General features: G+C 30.4%; 2 protein-coding genes across 2 annotated transcripts; both read right to left on the reverse strand.

Annotated features, from left to right (window-relative positions):
• Nucleotides 1-148: 148 nt before the first annotated feature.
• On the reverse strand, nt 149-2,956 carry LOC101205539 (phosphatidylinositol transfer protein 3). The gene is made up of 6 exons (XM_004152114.3): nt 2,466-2,956; nt 1,358-1,610; nt 1,209-1,245; nt 1,012-1,117; nt 822-932; nt 149-581 (listed from the first exon to the last, which is right to left on the reverse strand). The coding sequence occupies exons 1-6, from the start codon at nt 2,694-2,696 to the stop codon at nt 465-467; spliced, it is 855 nt and encodes a 284-aa protein (XP_004152162.1). The 5' UTR covers nt 2,697-2,956; the 3' UTR covers nt 149-464.
• An 11,104-nt stretch (nt 2,957-14,060) lies between these two features.
• Nucleotides 14,061-14,555, reverse strand: LOC101204414 (ethylene-responsive transcription factor ERF021). Its single transcript, XM_004152275.1, has one exon. It carries the CDS (start codon nt 14,553-14,555, stop codon nt 14,061-14,063), a length of 495 nt encoding a protein of 164 aa, XP_004152323.1.
• Nucleotides 14,556-15,866: the final 1,311 nt, after the last annotated feature.

A 15,866-nucleotide genomic window follows, 5' to 3' on the forward strand; every position in this document is an offset into this window, starting at 1 on the left:
ATATCTTGAATATAATGACTAAATTCTTAGACAAATTCAATAAAATGAACTCTTACAACAGGAGTAATCTCACTTCTTCATTAAAGATCTTAACAACAATGAATGAATGAATTTAAAACTTATATTAAAATGTTCCAAGAACAGCAAAAGAAAACTTTAGGAACCAAATTAAACTATAGCCATTATTCATAAAATCGCAATAAGAATAACTAATCTTAGAGTTCAGTAGTAGAATAGATAGGAGAGTATATGATTTCTAAAATAGAACTTCTGTAGTAGAATAGAGTTAATTCAAAGCTTACACACTACTTTTATTAAACCTTAAGGCACTAGAAAACAAAGTAAAAGAAAGGTAGAGAAAAAGAGAAGGGTTACGAGTGAGTGATTGATAGTGAGTGATTGCGATTGCGATTGCGATTGGGATTGCATCAGTTTACGTTGCAACTGTGTTGATGGTTATTTATTTAGCAGTCTTGGATTGGAACTAGTGAAAGCTTGCCTCCATATACATCAGGCAGTTGGCTCTCATCAATGTCATTAAGTAGTGTGGATCTCAGCTTTTTGTCCTCCACAAAGCATATCTACACAAATGCATAGTTTTTGGTTAAAAGTACTTTTCACAAAACTCAAAATTTTAAATTCTATGAGAAAAGGAGTGGAAAGCGAGAGGCAAATTTGCATGTGTGTATGAGGTTTCGTTTTGATAATTTCATACAACGCAAATATTACATAATAAAACCTCAATTTTGAAAATTACGGTAAGTTTCATTTTCAATCAAATTTTTGGTCATCCATCAGAATGTGTGATAGAGAGATTTTACCTTCTTCTTGGTTTTCTTGTCAATAAAAGGGTAAACCATCTTCCATGCTGTCATGAATATGTAAGGAACATGTACAATATACAACTTGCCCAGCCTCTCAGGGTAGCAATCCTGTGATCAAAACAATCAAACAACTGTTTAAAAACACTGTTTGGTATGATCTTTCTTGAGTATTGATCAAATGTCAAACCTGCAAGATTTGTAGAGATGCTCGATATCCACGAATATCACTGTTAGAGTATCCCCATCCTTGAAGGTCACCAATACACACAAACTTTTCCTGCCCACTTGGCATCCTGAAAAATATAGAAGGTTTGAAATTTCCCCTAGAAAAGAGGTACTGTTCTCCATTGGAACCAACTGAAATACTTGAGGAGCAGAAATTACCTGGAACTTATTTGCTCTAGAACAAAGATTACATAACCTGCAAAAGATTAAAAGATAAAACTGATCAGAATCTTCATCTGTGATTTTAAAGTGAAATAACTAACATCAAATTTGGATTCAAATCACATGAGTTCAAAGTCATAACATACGAATAAACTCTTCTATGTTTCCCTGTTTATGCCTGTTACCATAGCCAACTATAATTGGACGTCCCTTCTTATCAACACCTTGCATAAACAGCTTGTTGTGAGAAAGATTGGTTGATATCTCTGACGGTGATATAAATCCGTTAGGAATAGCAGATCTTCTCCAGCTCAAATACTTCAGAAACATGGCAGAAGCCTTCTCTATGTCTAAATCACGAGCTCGTAAAAACCTTCGGATCATGAAGTCATCTACATCCTGCCAACATGCAGAAAATGTTCAGGATCTTTACAAAAAACAAAGTTATCAAGAGTTGTTTGCATGCACATAATGTTCTTAAGTCATAGGAAATAGTAAAAAGTTTTAAGAATTCTGTGGAAAAAGTTCATTGCACAAGAGCAATTCATCCGAATATCCTAACAAGTTCTTCAATGGAAGAGACAAATGCTTGTTAATCTAAGTTGTACGCGTCTAGGTAAAATTTATCCTCTCGATTCTCATAACAAATATCCCTACAACAACAAATGAATTAGTCGGCACAGATTCTGTTTCACAGGATTTTCTTACAGACGCTAATTGCTCTTGAATGTTTGAATATTTTAAAAAGATAAGGACAGTCCGCAAAATATGCAACTCTACCAAAATATTTCAAAAATAGTTTCAAAGAATCCGTATGGTTCAATTTCTGTGGGCCAATTGAAGTAAAAGCAACACAGAATTCAACATCAGGATTTAAAAAATAACTTCTAACAACACAATAACACGAATTACAGATTTGGACAAATCCAAAGAGCGTAAAATTCATATTAACCTCCGAAAAAAGTACTTAAAAGGAGGGAAAATATGGATCCAATAGAAGGATTGGACAAGAACTGATCAACAAATTGAATTCAGAACAACAGGAAAACAGAACAGATCGAACTGGAGCAATGAACACAAGCCGTAGTAAAATGTATATCGAGAAAAACAATCCTCGAGATCTTTCCATTAAGAAGAACCAAAAATTTCAAAAGAAACACACGAGAACACAAATTAAAACATGAAAACAGAAGAAACACGCAATCAAAACAGGCGAATGACAAGAAATCGAAGAGTAGTATAAGTAAAGTTAACCTTAGCAGAGGAGTCTTCCTTTTCAACAAAAGCTCTCATGATCGCAACCTTCTGTTTCTCAACATCATTCCAATCCAAGGTATCATTGATCACAGGCGTTAAAGAACCATTCGATTCTTCAACACACTCCTTGAAGTCATCTTCTTCCTCCTCCTCCTCCTCCGTCGTCCACTCTGAGTTTTCCATTGACTTTCCGTTGGGCTGTAGAGGAGTCGAATGGTGAGTCGCCATGAATGAAAGAGAGTGTGATTTGAGAGAGAGAGAGAGAGAGAGGAACTTGTAATAGTACTAGATCTCCCTTGCTGTGTGAGTCTCCATTTCAACAGAGTTGAAGAAGAAGAAGAAGACGAAGTAGAAGAAGAAGAAGACGAGTTAATTAAATGCGTGTTGTTATACGCGCCGTCTCCAGCGGTTAAACCGGATTTCTCCCTCGGGTAATCGTCATGAAGCTTCCGTTTTGTTTTTTTCTTTTTTCTTTTAGTCTCTTAGGTTTCAATAAAATCAATCAATTTTGTAATAACCTTTCATTTCTCTACTTTTAAATTATAGAATTTCAATGTATACACAAATTATTTACCAATATAAATTTAGGAACTTTTCTTTTTTTTTTTTCTTTAATATAATAAACCGTCACCTTATAATAATTTTGAACACGAGGCCACGGACACGTGCCTCTCTTATATTCTCAATTTTATATTTTAATATTAATTTTGAAAGATTAAATTACAATATATATTAAATAATGTTCTGTTATTACTAAATTTTACCTTTGTATAGTGACTATGCCCCTTTAGAATTTCACGGTTGAGTTTGAATCTTGTCTACTATTTCCTTCTTTTTTCATATAATGCCCCTTCTACCCATGATTTATAGATCCACCGCTGTCTACAATATAAAATACCAAAATTACCCAAGTCATGATTGAATTGGCCACGCGCGCACAATACATGATCGCATAAATTTTGATACACGATCTTTGACATACAATACCCTTAAGATGCCCTAATATGAAAGAACTCTTCCTTTAGTTATTGTATCTCAGATCTTAGTGACATTGAGACGATCTATGATGAAAATATTTTGCTTTATTTTATTTGATCTCATATTGTCTCAAGATGTGCTGGGATGAAATACTTCTAGTTTTAGTTATTCGATTTCGGATTTTAATTACATCGAGATGGTCTGAAATTAATAAATCACACTGATATATATGGAATTTATGAGAAATGACTGTGTGTCATGAGTTTTTCTTATTATGGTGTATTAACTATAAATATTTGTAGTATTTTTTTTTGTTGGTTGTAAATTACTCTTTATATAAAAGAATATGAATTTTTTAAAAACTTTTTATAAATATATTTTAGATTTTATTAAAATAAAGAAAAGAATCTGACCAATCCTATAGAATTAGTATTTCAAATTGAGAATCGAAAATGGTATGTGACTATTGACTAATGATGGAATATAATTTACATATAAAATGGTCTAAACATTGAAATTATGCCCATTTTTTCTGCTGAATAAACTAAAAGGCAAGAAAAATTGGTAATGATATGAATAAACTACAACATGCAGATTCTATTATTGAATTAATTAGGTCATCAGTATCATCCATTTAATTTATTGAAAATGGATTAGGTTAAACGAATTAAATGATATTTCCTTACTACAACAACTTCGTCTTAAATTAAAATTAGACTTTTTGAATTGAATCCACCGAATTTAATAACTACCATGTACGGCTTTCTATCAAAAAAATCATGTCAATTACAACTAAGTTAAGTTAATTATAGAGAACATAGAAATGCTATAGAAATCTATATAAATCTCGATGTATTATTAGAATTTAGATTAAAGAATGTTGGTTGACTTGGCCACGTTTATTTATTACTTGATATATAGTTGTTACACGATGTGAAAAGATTGCTAAGATCTCTTTATTTTGTTTTATTTATTTAGAAGGTGTCTTTGTATTTATTTTTTCAAACTAAATTAATAATAAATATATAGTTGGATGAACATGTGAATCTAAGTTAGTATTTGTTTGGCTTTCTTTTTAGTAGAATGATTCTGGGTGAATATTGAAGATCGAATCTTCGAATTCTAGAATGAAATTAAAGTTACGTTGATTATCATTAAGTTAAAACTTGTTTTGGTCATTTGAGTGGCCTATTTGACCCTTATTTTGGATTTGGTGATTTTGATCAATCAAAATCGAGTGAAGACGTAATTAATTTTTTTTGCTATATTTATAAATATTTTCAACTGTTTTGACATTATTTAAAACAATTTTTCCTTTTATTATTTTTGGGATATGAATTCATAGGTGTCTCTCTTATTATGGTCTCATTACCTTTATTAAAATTATTAATTATTTCTGTTAAATACGAAGGTTGAGGTGGTCGGATATTTTTCTTTTTCTCGGTGATTTCACTTGAAAGTTTGTATTGTGTTGAAAAAAATAATAATCTTCAATTTTTTCTCTGCATTATGATGGATATATTTTTAGACGTGGTAAGTGTTTGGAATGTATCTTGAGGAACTATTGGACGACGATATAGCATACCGAACATACGTGATAATCACGCAGCTCTCAAGGATGTTTGAAATTAAGTTTATACTTGAATATTGACAAAAGGGAGCTGTCCTTAGTTCTACTTATTGAGTCAGTCCATTGTTCATGTTGTTGTACCCTCAATCATAACATTACAATGATCTATAATTGCACAAGCAATATAATATCTTATCATGTGTCGAAAACTCCAAATATAGATGCAGTGTCATCGAACTGGGTTACAAAGGTTCACGGTGTTTTTTATGTACTTTCGTAATTGTTCTTTCTGTTATTAACTTCTAGTAAAACAAACAATACAACAAGAATTAAGTATGTGTTTTCTTAAACGAGAACTCGTTTTCACCCTAATTTTTATATAAAAATACAAACTATTTTGGAGGGAAGTAATTTTAATTATTTCGAAAATAGTCCATGTAGGTATGTAGAAATTAAATTGTTAGGTGCATGCAACACTCAATTTTTCTCACATTTAATATCATTAAATATTTTTAAACTATTTATTAAATAGAAGTATTTAATAGGAGGGATGGAAGTTGAAACTTTTAAAGCTAAGTTATAACTTTAGAAGAAAAAAAATCTAAAAATATAATAATGATCGTACAAATTTAAAGCATATGGAAACAAAATATATAAACTGAAATTAATTATCTCAAGTTGAAATTAATTACAACCGATAGTCTTTTTTTCTTTTTCTTTTTTCACCAACAAGAAATTGGTTTTCAAACCATGAAATAATAATAATAATAATAACACAATAATCTTTTTTTCTTTGTTATGAATATTTATTTAGGAAATAATGCATTATTTTCTTCGTTTAGAAGAAATTGATTTTTTTTAGGTAAAGTTCGACTTTTAGCCTTAGGACATCATATAATCAATGACACGTAAGGCATGCAGTTGAGTTAGAAAAACCATATTTAATATCGACGTAAACATTTTTCAAACGTTATAAAAGCACCCATTTCTACAATGCTTCACTGGTACGTGCTCAATCATGTTAGCTAAACTCCAATGTAACGTAGTTTAGATCGAACATTTTGAGTACATTTTTTCGAAACATTTTTTTAACGTTGAACCATTGTTCTAACTTTTTTCATTCCATCTTCAATTGTTGGCACTTTGTAACACTCGTTTGATTTTTAGTAAGTTTTATTAAACTCCAATTCTCCAAAATGATTTCATATATTGAAGATGGTACAAGATTAATGAGAGATAAACACCATCATTATAGATTTGTCTGTAACTTTACGAGTAAATTATTATACAATGTAATCTTGTAAGACATTGTACATATATATATATATAAGTATATGTAGATATGTTAAACTATATTACATTGTATATTGTATATCAAAATTAATTGGGTTTGTTCTGATGTTGGTAAAGTGGTTAGTTGTGGCTATTAATTTTAAAATAACACAGGGAGAGAGTTTGATCTTTCCAATTTTGGTGGGGAGTGTGGGCACATGTACATTGGAGGCGATCCCAAGCCTCTTAAAATCTTCTCTTCGTGGCACATGTCCATTCCACTTGTTCACAACCTTCGTCACACCTCCATCACATATTTTAATTCCACAAATACATTTCCATGTTGTACATTTATGATAAAACTGATATATATTTATTATTGTTTGAGAAGAAACTCCCTAGGCCTGTCCAAATCTTTCAGTATATTTTTGTGAAAATGAAAGTGTGAGATTATTCATCCAATTTTAAAACTTATGTAGTTGATGTACTTCTAAAGTTTATAATCTATGTTGGCTACATTATAGAAAATTAATGTACTTCCATCTGTTACTTTGTTTTATAATACTTAAATTTTATAGAATTTTTAATAACACCTTTAAATTTGTTTTGAAAAGTTTTAAAATATAGATGTACGAACGATTAGATTTAGATGGAATAATGAATATAAGTCCACCCATATGTTCTAAACTACCCCACAGCCTATAAAATTGTCATAAATTTGTCTGTTAAAGTGCAATTCTAAAAAAAAAAAAGCGAAATGGTCTGATCCAATATATGATTAAAAAGAGTTAGAGAGAAAACCAGAGATATTAAGTAATAATAATGATGATATTAATAATTGTGATGATGATCACCAAACTTTCGACCTGCGCAATCTCAATAAGGTCGATTGCCAACTCCTCACTAATTATATCGCATTGGCTCCTTCTTAGGTATTGATCATAACCCTAAATATTCTGTTTATTTATTTATTTTAATAATAAGGGTTTAAATATGTTTTAAAAGTTATTTGGAGTGTAATTTTCTAAAAATATTTGGATGTGTGCACCACTTTTATACACATAATTACGTATACAAGACTTTTAGCATACACACAACGTACGTCCTACTGGGCATGTGTACCATTTTCGTACACTTCAATCTCCTCTAGATATGTATCACCGAATCTAAGGCATACACATCTCTCTTTCATATATATAGAGCTATTTGGACATGCATGCACCACTTCGATGGTAAGAAGCTAGGGTATATGTATTTAGAGTCTTATATAATATATATTCACATATCCAATGATCTCATATAATATCATAATAATGTAAACCGATCTAATACATTGATTTCCATGCACGAGAACCCTAAGAAAACATGTACATAACAAACATTCATAATTTCATAACATATCACACGACATACCTTCATGGTTTCATAAATATATAAATCGCATAAAAACATTCTACTTAGTTATTAATCATAAAATTACCTATTATATTTATATTACTCTATTTTTAAACTTATTACTGTGAGTAAGTTTTTTTTTTTGTTTAAGTAAAACTTACACAATTTGTTTGTGTGTGTGACTGTAAATATTGGGAGAATTTTACCGCTTAATTGTTGTGTTGTGTTTTCGAGTTTTTATTTGATTGAAAGAAGACGTAATCTCCATAAAACCATAGCTAACCTTGTAGTTACATATAAGATTGAACCTAGCTAGTTTTGATTTTGGGGCGAACTAAAATATCTTCCAACCTCGTTCTCTCACTTTTATTTATTATTTGCTAATTTATAATTGTTAATCTTTTTTATTCTAGTTTGTAAGGTGAGAGTTTGAGATACAAATGTCCAACAAGTGATTGTCAGATTTGTCACTATAAGATCAATTTTACATTAGTCGGTGAATAATTATATAACAACTCAACTCCACCAACATAACAAGGAAATTTAGTTGTTGCGAATATTTGATCATTTCATCTCATTTCATTTTGTACCTAATTTTCAGTATTTTATATTATTTTGTAGATTTTCTTTTTGAATTTTTATTTAAATTAGTTTTTTTTTTTTACCACAATTTGAATTTAAAGATAAATTAGTTAAATTTTGGGATAAGAAACTAAATTCTTTAGCAGTAAGAAATAAACATAAATAAAATTATTCTCATATATAATTTAAATTTAAATATTGAATACAAACATACTCTATCTTGACTTATAAACAATCCAAATTTAAATTTAAATATATTATTTATATGATAATTAATAATAACATAATCTTACGTAAATATACTAAATAATTAAACAATAGCGATGATCAAGAACAAAGTTGGAGTCGAGGAATGCATTCCTTATCCTTATTCCCGTGAGCAAAGTTGAACATGAATCTCTATCCACAACACATACAAGATTATTAAATAATATAACTTACATGTAAAAATTATGGTCTCATATTAAATAAGAAAAGATGAAAAATTAAATGTAACTTTCACCATGTTGAATATATGTAAACAACAAAATTGCCACCTAAATTAGCAAAACTAAACAAAACTATAATCAAAGGGTGAGAAAAAATCATTTGAGGGGCACACATGCACATGTCTCTAACTTCTAAGTACATTGGCTGAGCTGACTGTGTTAAAAAGTAAAGAGCAAACAAAAGAAGAAGCAACGATGAAGACAAAAAGTTTTAACTTAAGATTCACACATATATCGATATAGAAAAAGAAAACATAATTTAAATTAAACATATATAAGAAAAGGATATTGCTTGGATACTTTTTATCCTTGCCCTTGGTTATGGGTATTACTTGATAGTACTTTTCCTTGTTTGAGTGATAGGCAGAAAATGATTTGATCATAGCAGCACTGTTGTGTAAACTCCACTCTCAAGATTCTTAATTAAACTTTTATTGGTGGGGAGAGGAGCAATCTAATTATGATGGGAGACTTTTCAGCTATAGAAATATATTTTGTTCCTATTAGACATTGAGCAAGCCAGAACAATTTTTTTATACAGTAGATTTTTGGGCTTAATGAACAACTATACATGTGGTTCAATAATATATGAAATTTGTTAAAGATTAGTTTTTTTTATGGAAAGTTTGGATTGATTCCTTTGTGTGATCTCAAACGCTTATGTGTTGTGTTTCATATTCTTGTAGTATTTCAAATCGTACAATTTTTCATTTGAAAAAAAACATTGACATACAAAACGTTAAAAAATTAACTCAATTATCAATTTTTATCGTCAAAGAAAAGCTTCCATATATTTGACACATGATAAGTGTCAAAGTTAAATATTCTCAGCGAACAATACACGTCAAGAGTTTATTCTTGATATGTAAAACATGTCAATTGATCTCTTATACTTGATGTTTATAAAGTGTACTTTAGAACAAGTAAATTTCATCTCGACACTTGTTAACCGAAGAAAAGCATCAAAGTAATGCTACTATTTTTGTAGTAGTTAGGGACCAAGAGAAAGGAAAAGGGAGAGGGGCCAAAGCTAGGATTTCACAAGCTTATGGTAGTTAATTATCAAGGATTATTTGTCTGGACTTTGTAACATTGTTTTGTTAATCTTGAATGTGTTTAATTGATTTGTAATGTGCTTTGAACATTTATCTTGTATATAGGAAGTTTTCTTAAAGTTACATTATTTTGATACTAAATTAAATTCACGATTATGCATTCAGTACTCCATTTTCTTTTATGAAAGATTTTGACAGTAGATTAATTTCATAGCACAATTAGTGTTATTGTTGCCAGATATGTTTGGTCCAAATTCTAATTGGGTAAATTTGGATCACAGTATGACCACATGCTTCATACCTATTAATGCTATCCCTAAACCCTAAATTCATGCTTCTGATATCATCCCTTAGTTGTTTTGTGTTTCTTCATCAAAGGAACTGCAGGCTCCCAATTTAGACTCATTTAATTTCCTGAATTTGCAATCATTACTCTCTGTAATTGTCTGGTTGAGCTACTGTTAAAAACTTTACATTGGAAAAACCAAGAGAACTAGCTCACACTCTTCTCCTATAAGATAAATTCAAATTCATGCCTGGTTCAAGAATTATTCAATAGATCTGCCCTCCTTTTCTAAGACTCAACTAGTACACATACAATTACCAACAAAGACAGAGAGAAGGAAAAGGGAAAGGAAGATTTAAACCTACGAATTATCACCTAAAAAAGAAAAAACTATTACACAGCCTCTAATTTTCTGCTTACTCAGCACCAAAGTGATAAACCCTAATACAACAGGGAAGTCATATATCCTTCCCATCAACAGCGAAATTAAACTTTTTTCATTTATAAACAATTCTAAACACGTCCTTAATCTCAAATGTCACCACCTAATTAAAGATCAGAACCCCCAAGTATCCTCCATTAGTGTTTGGTGTGATGGAGAATAAATTGGCATTTCCGTGAGGGATTGGATTTGGCTTGCCGATGGCCACTCAACGACGCTGGATTGATCTACATAAACTTGGTTAAGTGGTGATGAATATTACGGGGAATATTCTAGATATTCTTGATTTCTTGTATAAAATAAAGAATACAATGGTACATATACACTTAATTGGACAACCTATAAGAAAATGATCAAAAATATTCTAATTACAATAATGTATTCCTAGATTATTGTTAAATGACCTTAATTACGATGATAGATTATTGCTAAATAACCTTAATTACGGTGATAAGTGGTATGAAAATCTAAAGATACAATTCCTTGAATCATCGGTCTTCTCCTAATGCTGAGTGGCCAAAGGTAGTACAACAAGTGGGTCTTTTGGGCCCATGCATGCATATCAGATAGCTCATATATAATATCCACCCACCGTTTTCTTATTATCGTTCAACATTTTCTATCACGTGCTCTTATTTTTCACTTTTACTACTCAAAATCCCACATCCACACCCATTTTTCATTCCCTTAAAAAACATAGATTTTTGTAAATCTTGTTATCATTAGTATTACTATTGTTGGGATCAGTCTTATATATGCATGTCAATGGTTAATTATACTATTATATATTAATAATTTGTATGTAATATTATTATTTGATTATATAGATTCATGTGTATGTAAGGTGGGTGAATTTACAATATTTTTTTTTTATTAATTGTAAATAGTTCTTCTATTCATAACCATTTTCTTTTCAGCTTTCGTAAATAAATGAAATAATAAAATTAGGGAGGATTGAATGGATAGAAATTATTAAGAGTTGAGGCGGTTATTTGCATCACGTTGAACTTTTTATATCGCCCCCAACTTGCACCATCTTTTTCCACCGTTCCCTTAAGACGTCTACAATTGACAATTTTTTCATTCACCGTAGCTTTTCTAAAAAAATTGTTTTTGTTAAAATTTATTGTTTGATTCTTTAATACAATCAAAGAAAAGTTAGAAAGAGAGAATACACTAATTCCAATTAATATTTAATTAAAATTATTTTTATAAATAAAATAAATTTAAAAAATAATATTTTTTTAAGATTATTAAATTAGTTAAAAAAAAACTAAAAATATATGAAATAATAAATTGATGGATTGAGTTATTAAGAGTTGAAGAGGGATTGAGAAGAAAGAGTAAGAGGGACGAGGGGTTATTTGATTAATTATATATTTATGTGTATTATTTATATTTAAATTATTTTGATTTCAAGATTTTAACTCCAAAATCTTCTATTTTATCCCACCCATGAAATAGGAGGAAGAATGTCATTCTCACTCACTACTAATGGGTAATCGTTGTAAAATAATTTGATATGTTTCCAAGTAATATATTCTCAACTCTTATTTGTATAAATAATTAAATAACTTAATATGAAAATTTATTTTTATTTCGTCTAAAAAGATTTAGCAGTAAATTTTAAAAAGATAATTAAATAGAGAAATTCTAGTTAAGTAAAAAGTTTTTAACGTGGTAACAACAAATGTTTCACTTTTTGTTTTGCAATAATACGAAGTTAAATTATCTATTTTTCATTTTTAACAGTCGTTCATAATTTTTCTTTTGATTTCATTTTTTTTCTTTCTTTTTATATATGTATAATCTTTACGGTTGGCTCGCGATGCCGCTGCAGGCAGCCATGGAGGTGGAGGTGGAGGTGGAAGTTCTATATTCTCCATTACACCGACCAATGATGGATGATACATTAAGTTTTGATCTTTACAGCGATCTTTATGGCAACGAAACATGCGATACTACGGTACGGTAGATCTTCGGAACGATACTACGATACTATGATATAGAAAATTAAATAATACAATTTGTTTGTATCGTGTATTGTGTGTACGGTTTAATTTTCTTTTTTACAAAATCAATTTAAAAATTAATATATATTTGTTGTGGGTTGGAGTTACACTAGAAATGAAATCAAAATGAACTACAAATTGAAAGCCAATGAAAAATTAAATACAATTTTTTGTGAATTGAATTTACGGTATAAATTTTATAAACATATTTTACACAACCAAAAAAACCAATACATTTTATTTTGTGTACGGGATTTAATATTAAAAAAAAATCTATGTCTACAAATAAATGGTTAAAAATCTATTATACATACTATAGATATAATTATAGATTAGTTAATTTGTATTGAAAATTTTAAAAACAATCATTTGAGATGAAAGATGTTAAAAAATAAGTACATCAACGTGTGTTTATCCCCATAACCATTTTTGTTTATTAACCTTTAGTTGAAAACTCTCAGGCAGTTTCTTGTTACAGAAAAAAACAATCCTCTGATCTTTTGACATTATATGCTTTTTTGTGTCCGATTTCCTCCAATCCCATATACTTTTTGTACCTCTGTTGGACCCTTCTTCTTCAACTTGATCTGAAATCCTCTCTTGTGATATAAAGTTAGATCCCCAACCCAACCATGATATGAAGTATTAAATTCATGCATGGTTAAAGAATTATTCAAGATCTGTCCTCCTTTCCTAAAACTCAACTAAGTCTACACGTAAAATTACCAAAAGAGACAGAGAGAAGGATCAATTAATAGGGAAGGAAGATTAAACATAGGAATTATCACCCAGAAAATGAAAATATACTGCATTATTACACAGCCTTTAATTTTCTGCACATACTCAGCTCCAAAGTGATAAACCCTAATACAACAGGGAAGCCATATATGTTTGAAAATTAAACCTGTTTTAGATAAATATGATTGATGTGAATTGATTTATGGGAGCTAGAAGAAGTTAGAGGGTGGGGTTGAAATGTTAGAATTAATTTAGTAAGAGTTTCATATTAATTAAGTATAGATTTTAAGTTGCGTTTAATTTGCGGTATGAGTTATAAATATGATTGAAAGGTTGTAATCTAAATTATAAGTAGAATACACATAAAAAAAAGTTGAAGTTTTCTAATAAAATTTATTTTATTTCCTTTCAAGATATTTTATTTGGTGATTATCTAGAGGCGTGTTCATCACACGCTTACAACAATACATCTTCTATTTGTTGGCGTGTGCATCACACGCTTCCAATAATATATCATTCTCAACAATAACAGTACTCAAACCATATACTAATAACAGCAGAAATTTATCTATGAGAAAACTCTTTGTTTTCCATATACATTGTATATTGTTGTTTAAGATTAATGGTATATTTGAACTAACTTTTGAAAGGTTTATAAACTTTTTCATTTGTAAACAATTCTAAACACACCCTTAATCTCAAAATATATATAGAGATAAAAACTAAGCCCCTACCTCTGCCCTCTGCCTCCCCTGTGAGGCCGTGAGAGATAATTCAGTGCATTTGGTCGTTCCAAAGATCTATCGAAGTATCGTATGTGTCACCGCCGTAAAGATCAAAACCCGAAGTATCATCCTCCATCATTGTTTGGTGTAATAATGGAGAATAAATTGGCATTTTCTCGAGGGATTGGATTTGCCATTCCTCGAGGGATTGGATTGGTTCCGTGACGCCGGAAATAGAACTTCCACCTCCACCTCCATGGCTGCCTTCAGCGGCACCTCGAGCCAGCGCTCGAATTTTACGGACAGTTGCATCAGGTGGGAATTTGGGGAGAGTGTGGCGCAGTTCGGGAAAGTTTAAACGTGCTTTGGGGCCATGGAAGAAGTTGGCGACAGCATCGTATGCCGTAGCCGCCATCTCTGGCGTGTCGAAACTTCCAATCCAGAGTTGCTTCTGCTTCCCCTGCTTGGGGTAGTAAATGGCAGATGTACATTTACCCCACCCCCGCTTCCGAACTCCTCTGTATCTTTTCAAAGGATCTCCCATGCATTCACTGAAAATTATGCAACATGGTTCACAGGTATTGTTCATTTATAATAGGGCCAAGGTTAAGTGGTATAATTAAAATCTACAAATACAATACTTACTTTTCATGTCCTTCTGTTTAATTACATATCACCAACACTCATCTCACTTGTGGGCTTTAAATATTTAAGAGGTATAAATTGATTTTAATTGGAGAGGAAACAACAATACAAGGCTTGAACCACCAATTCATCCAAAAGCTTAAGCTAGTAGTTGAAGGCAAATTTAATTATATATCACCAACATGGTGCAAGGTGTGTAGATGAAGTGGATCTCCATTCTCCTTGTTATAGAAAGATGAATGAAGATAGATGGGAGAGAAATCTGAATAGAGAAAAGAAAGGGGCAAACTGGAAAGTCAAGGGAAGCGGCTGGAACTGGAAGAAAACCACATTTCCAAAAGGAATATATTTCAAATAGATTCTTAATAAAAAGTCGATCAAGACAGACTTTTTCTATCACTTCTACTACTCAAAATCCCACATCACCCGACATTAAAACAAACCATATTCTTTTGAAAACAATCCTAAACCCTAAAACAAACCATTTTCTTTTGAAAACAACCCTAAACCCTAAAACAAACCATTTTCATTTCACTTACGTCTAGCAATGTATTTGTTTTGTTTGTATATATATATACACAGCAAATTAATTCCAATTAACAATATATATTATATGTAATGATAAATAAATAATGAAATATATATCATTTAAATTGACTAAAACTTACCTGCAGACTTGTCTCCAGCATATAGTTGGACCATTCTTATTCTGCCACGTCACAAACCTTTTCTTTTATATATATGATTTTGGTTTTTTTTTTTTCCGTTTTTCTAAGAGACATTTTCTATAATCGGAGAAGAGGGGTTTGTAAAAATTTCATTTTAACGTGAATGCTAGCTACCAAAAATAGGAAAAGAAAAGTTTATTCACGTGAATCAAAATCTACGTTAGCTTCAGTCCATTTTAATACCTCCAATATATGCAATACCCAAGTCTTTCATCACAAATAATTTATTTTATTGGTCAACATTTGTGTAGTATAGTAGCTGCAGCTGCAATAATGTTGAGATGTTGACCTATACTTAGCATATTATCGACATACAACCACATCATTGTCATCATTATTCTCATTACTTTTGACATATACACATTTGTCACATTCATTAATTTTAAACTCACATTTGCCTTGTCGAATTTTTCATGCTCTTGTTTTGGTGTTTGTTTTATTAATTTGCAAACTTTTGTTTCGTGACCGAAAAAAAATAAATC

The sequence above is a fragment of the Cucumis sativus genome, chromosome 4 (genome assembly GCF_000004075.3).
Source record: "Cucumis sativus cultivar 9930 chromosome 4, Cucumber_9930_V3, whole genome shotgun sequence".
NCBI classification, from domain to species: domain Eukaryota; kingdom Viridiplantae; phylum Streptophyta; class Magnoliopsida; order Cucurbitales; family Cucurbitaceae; genus Cucumis; species Cucumis sativus.

Excerpts from the sequence above, each read along its gene's own strand:
- LOC101204414 (XM_004152275.1), bottom strand. The coding sequence starts at position 14,555 with ATGGGAGATCCTTTGAAAAGATACAGAGGAGTTCGGAAGCGGGGGTGG.
- LOC101205539 (XM_004152114.3), bottom strand. The coding sequence starts at position 2,696 with ATGGCGACTCACCATTCGACTCCTCTACAGCCCAACGGAAAGTCAATG. Across the intron at positions 1,246-1,357 it reads AAACATAGAAGAGTTTATTC|GTTATGTAATCTTTGTTCTA; the intron begins GTATGTTATGAC and ends AATCTTTTGCAG. Across the intron at positions 933-1,011 it reads CATCTCTACAAATCTTGCAG|GATTGCTACCCTGAGAGGCT; the intron begins GTTTGACATTTG and ends TTTTGATCACAG.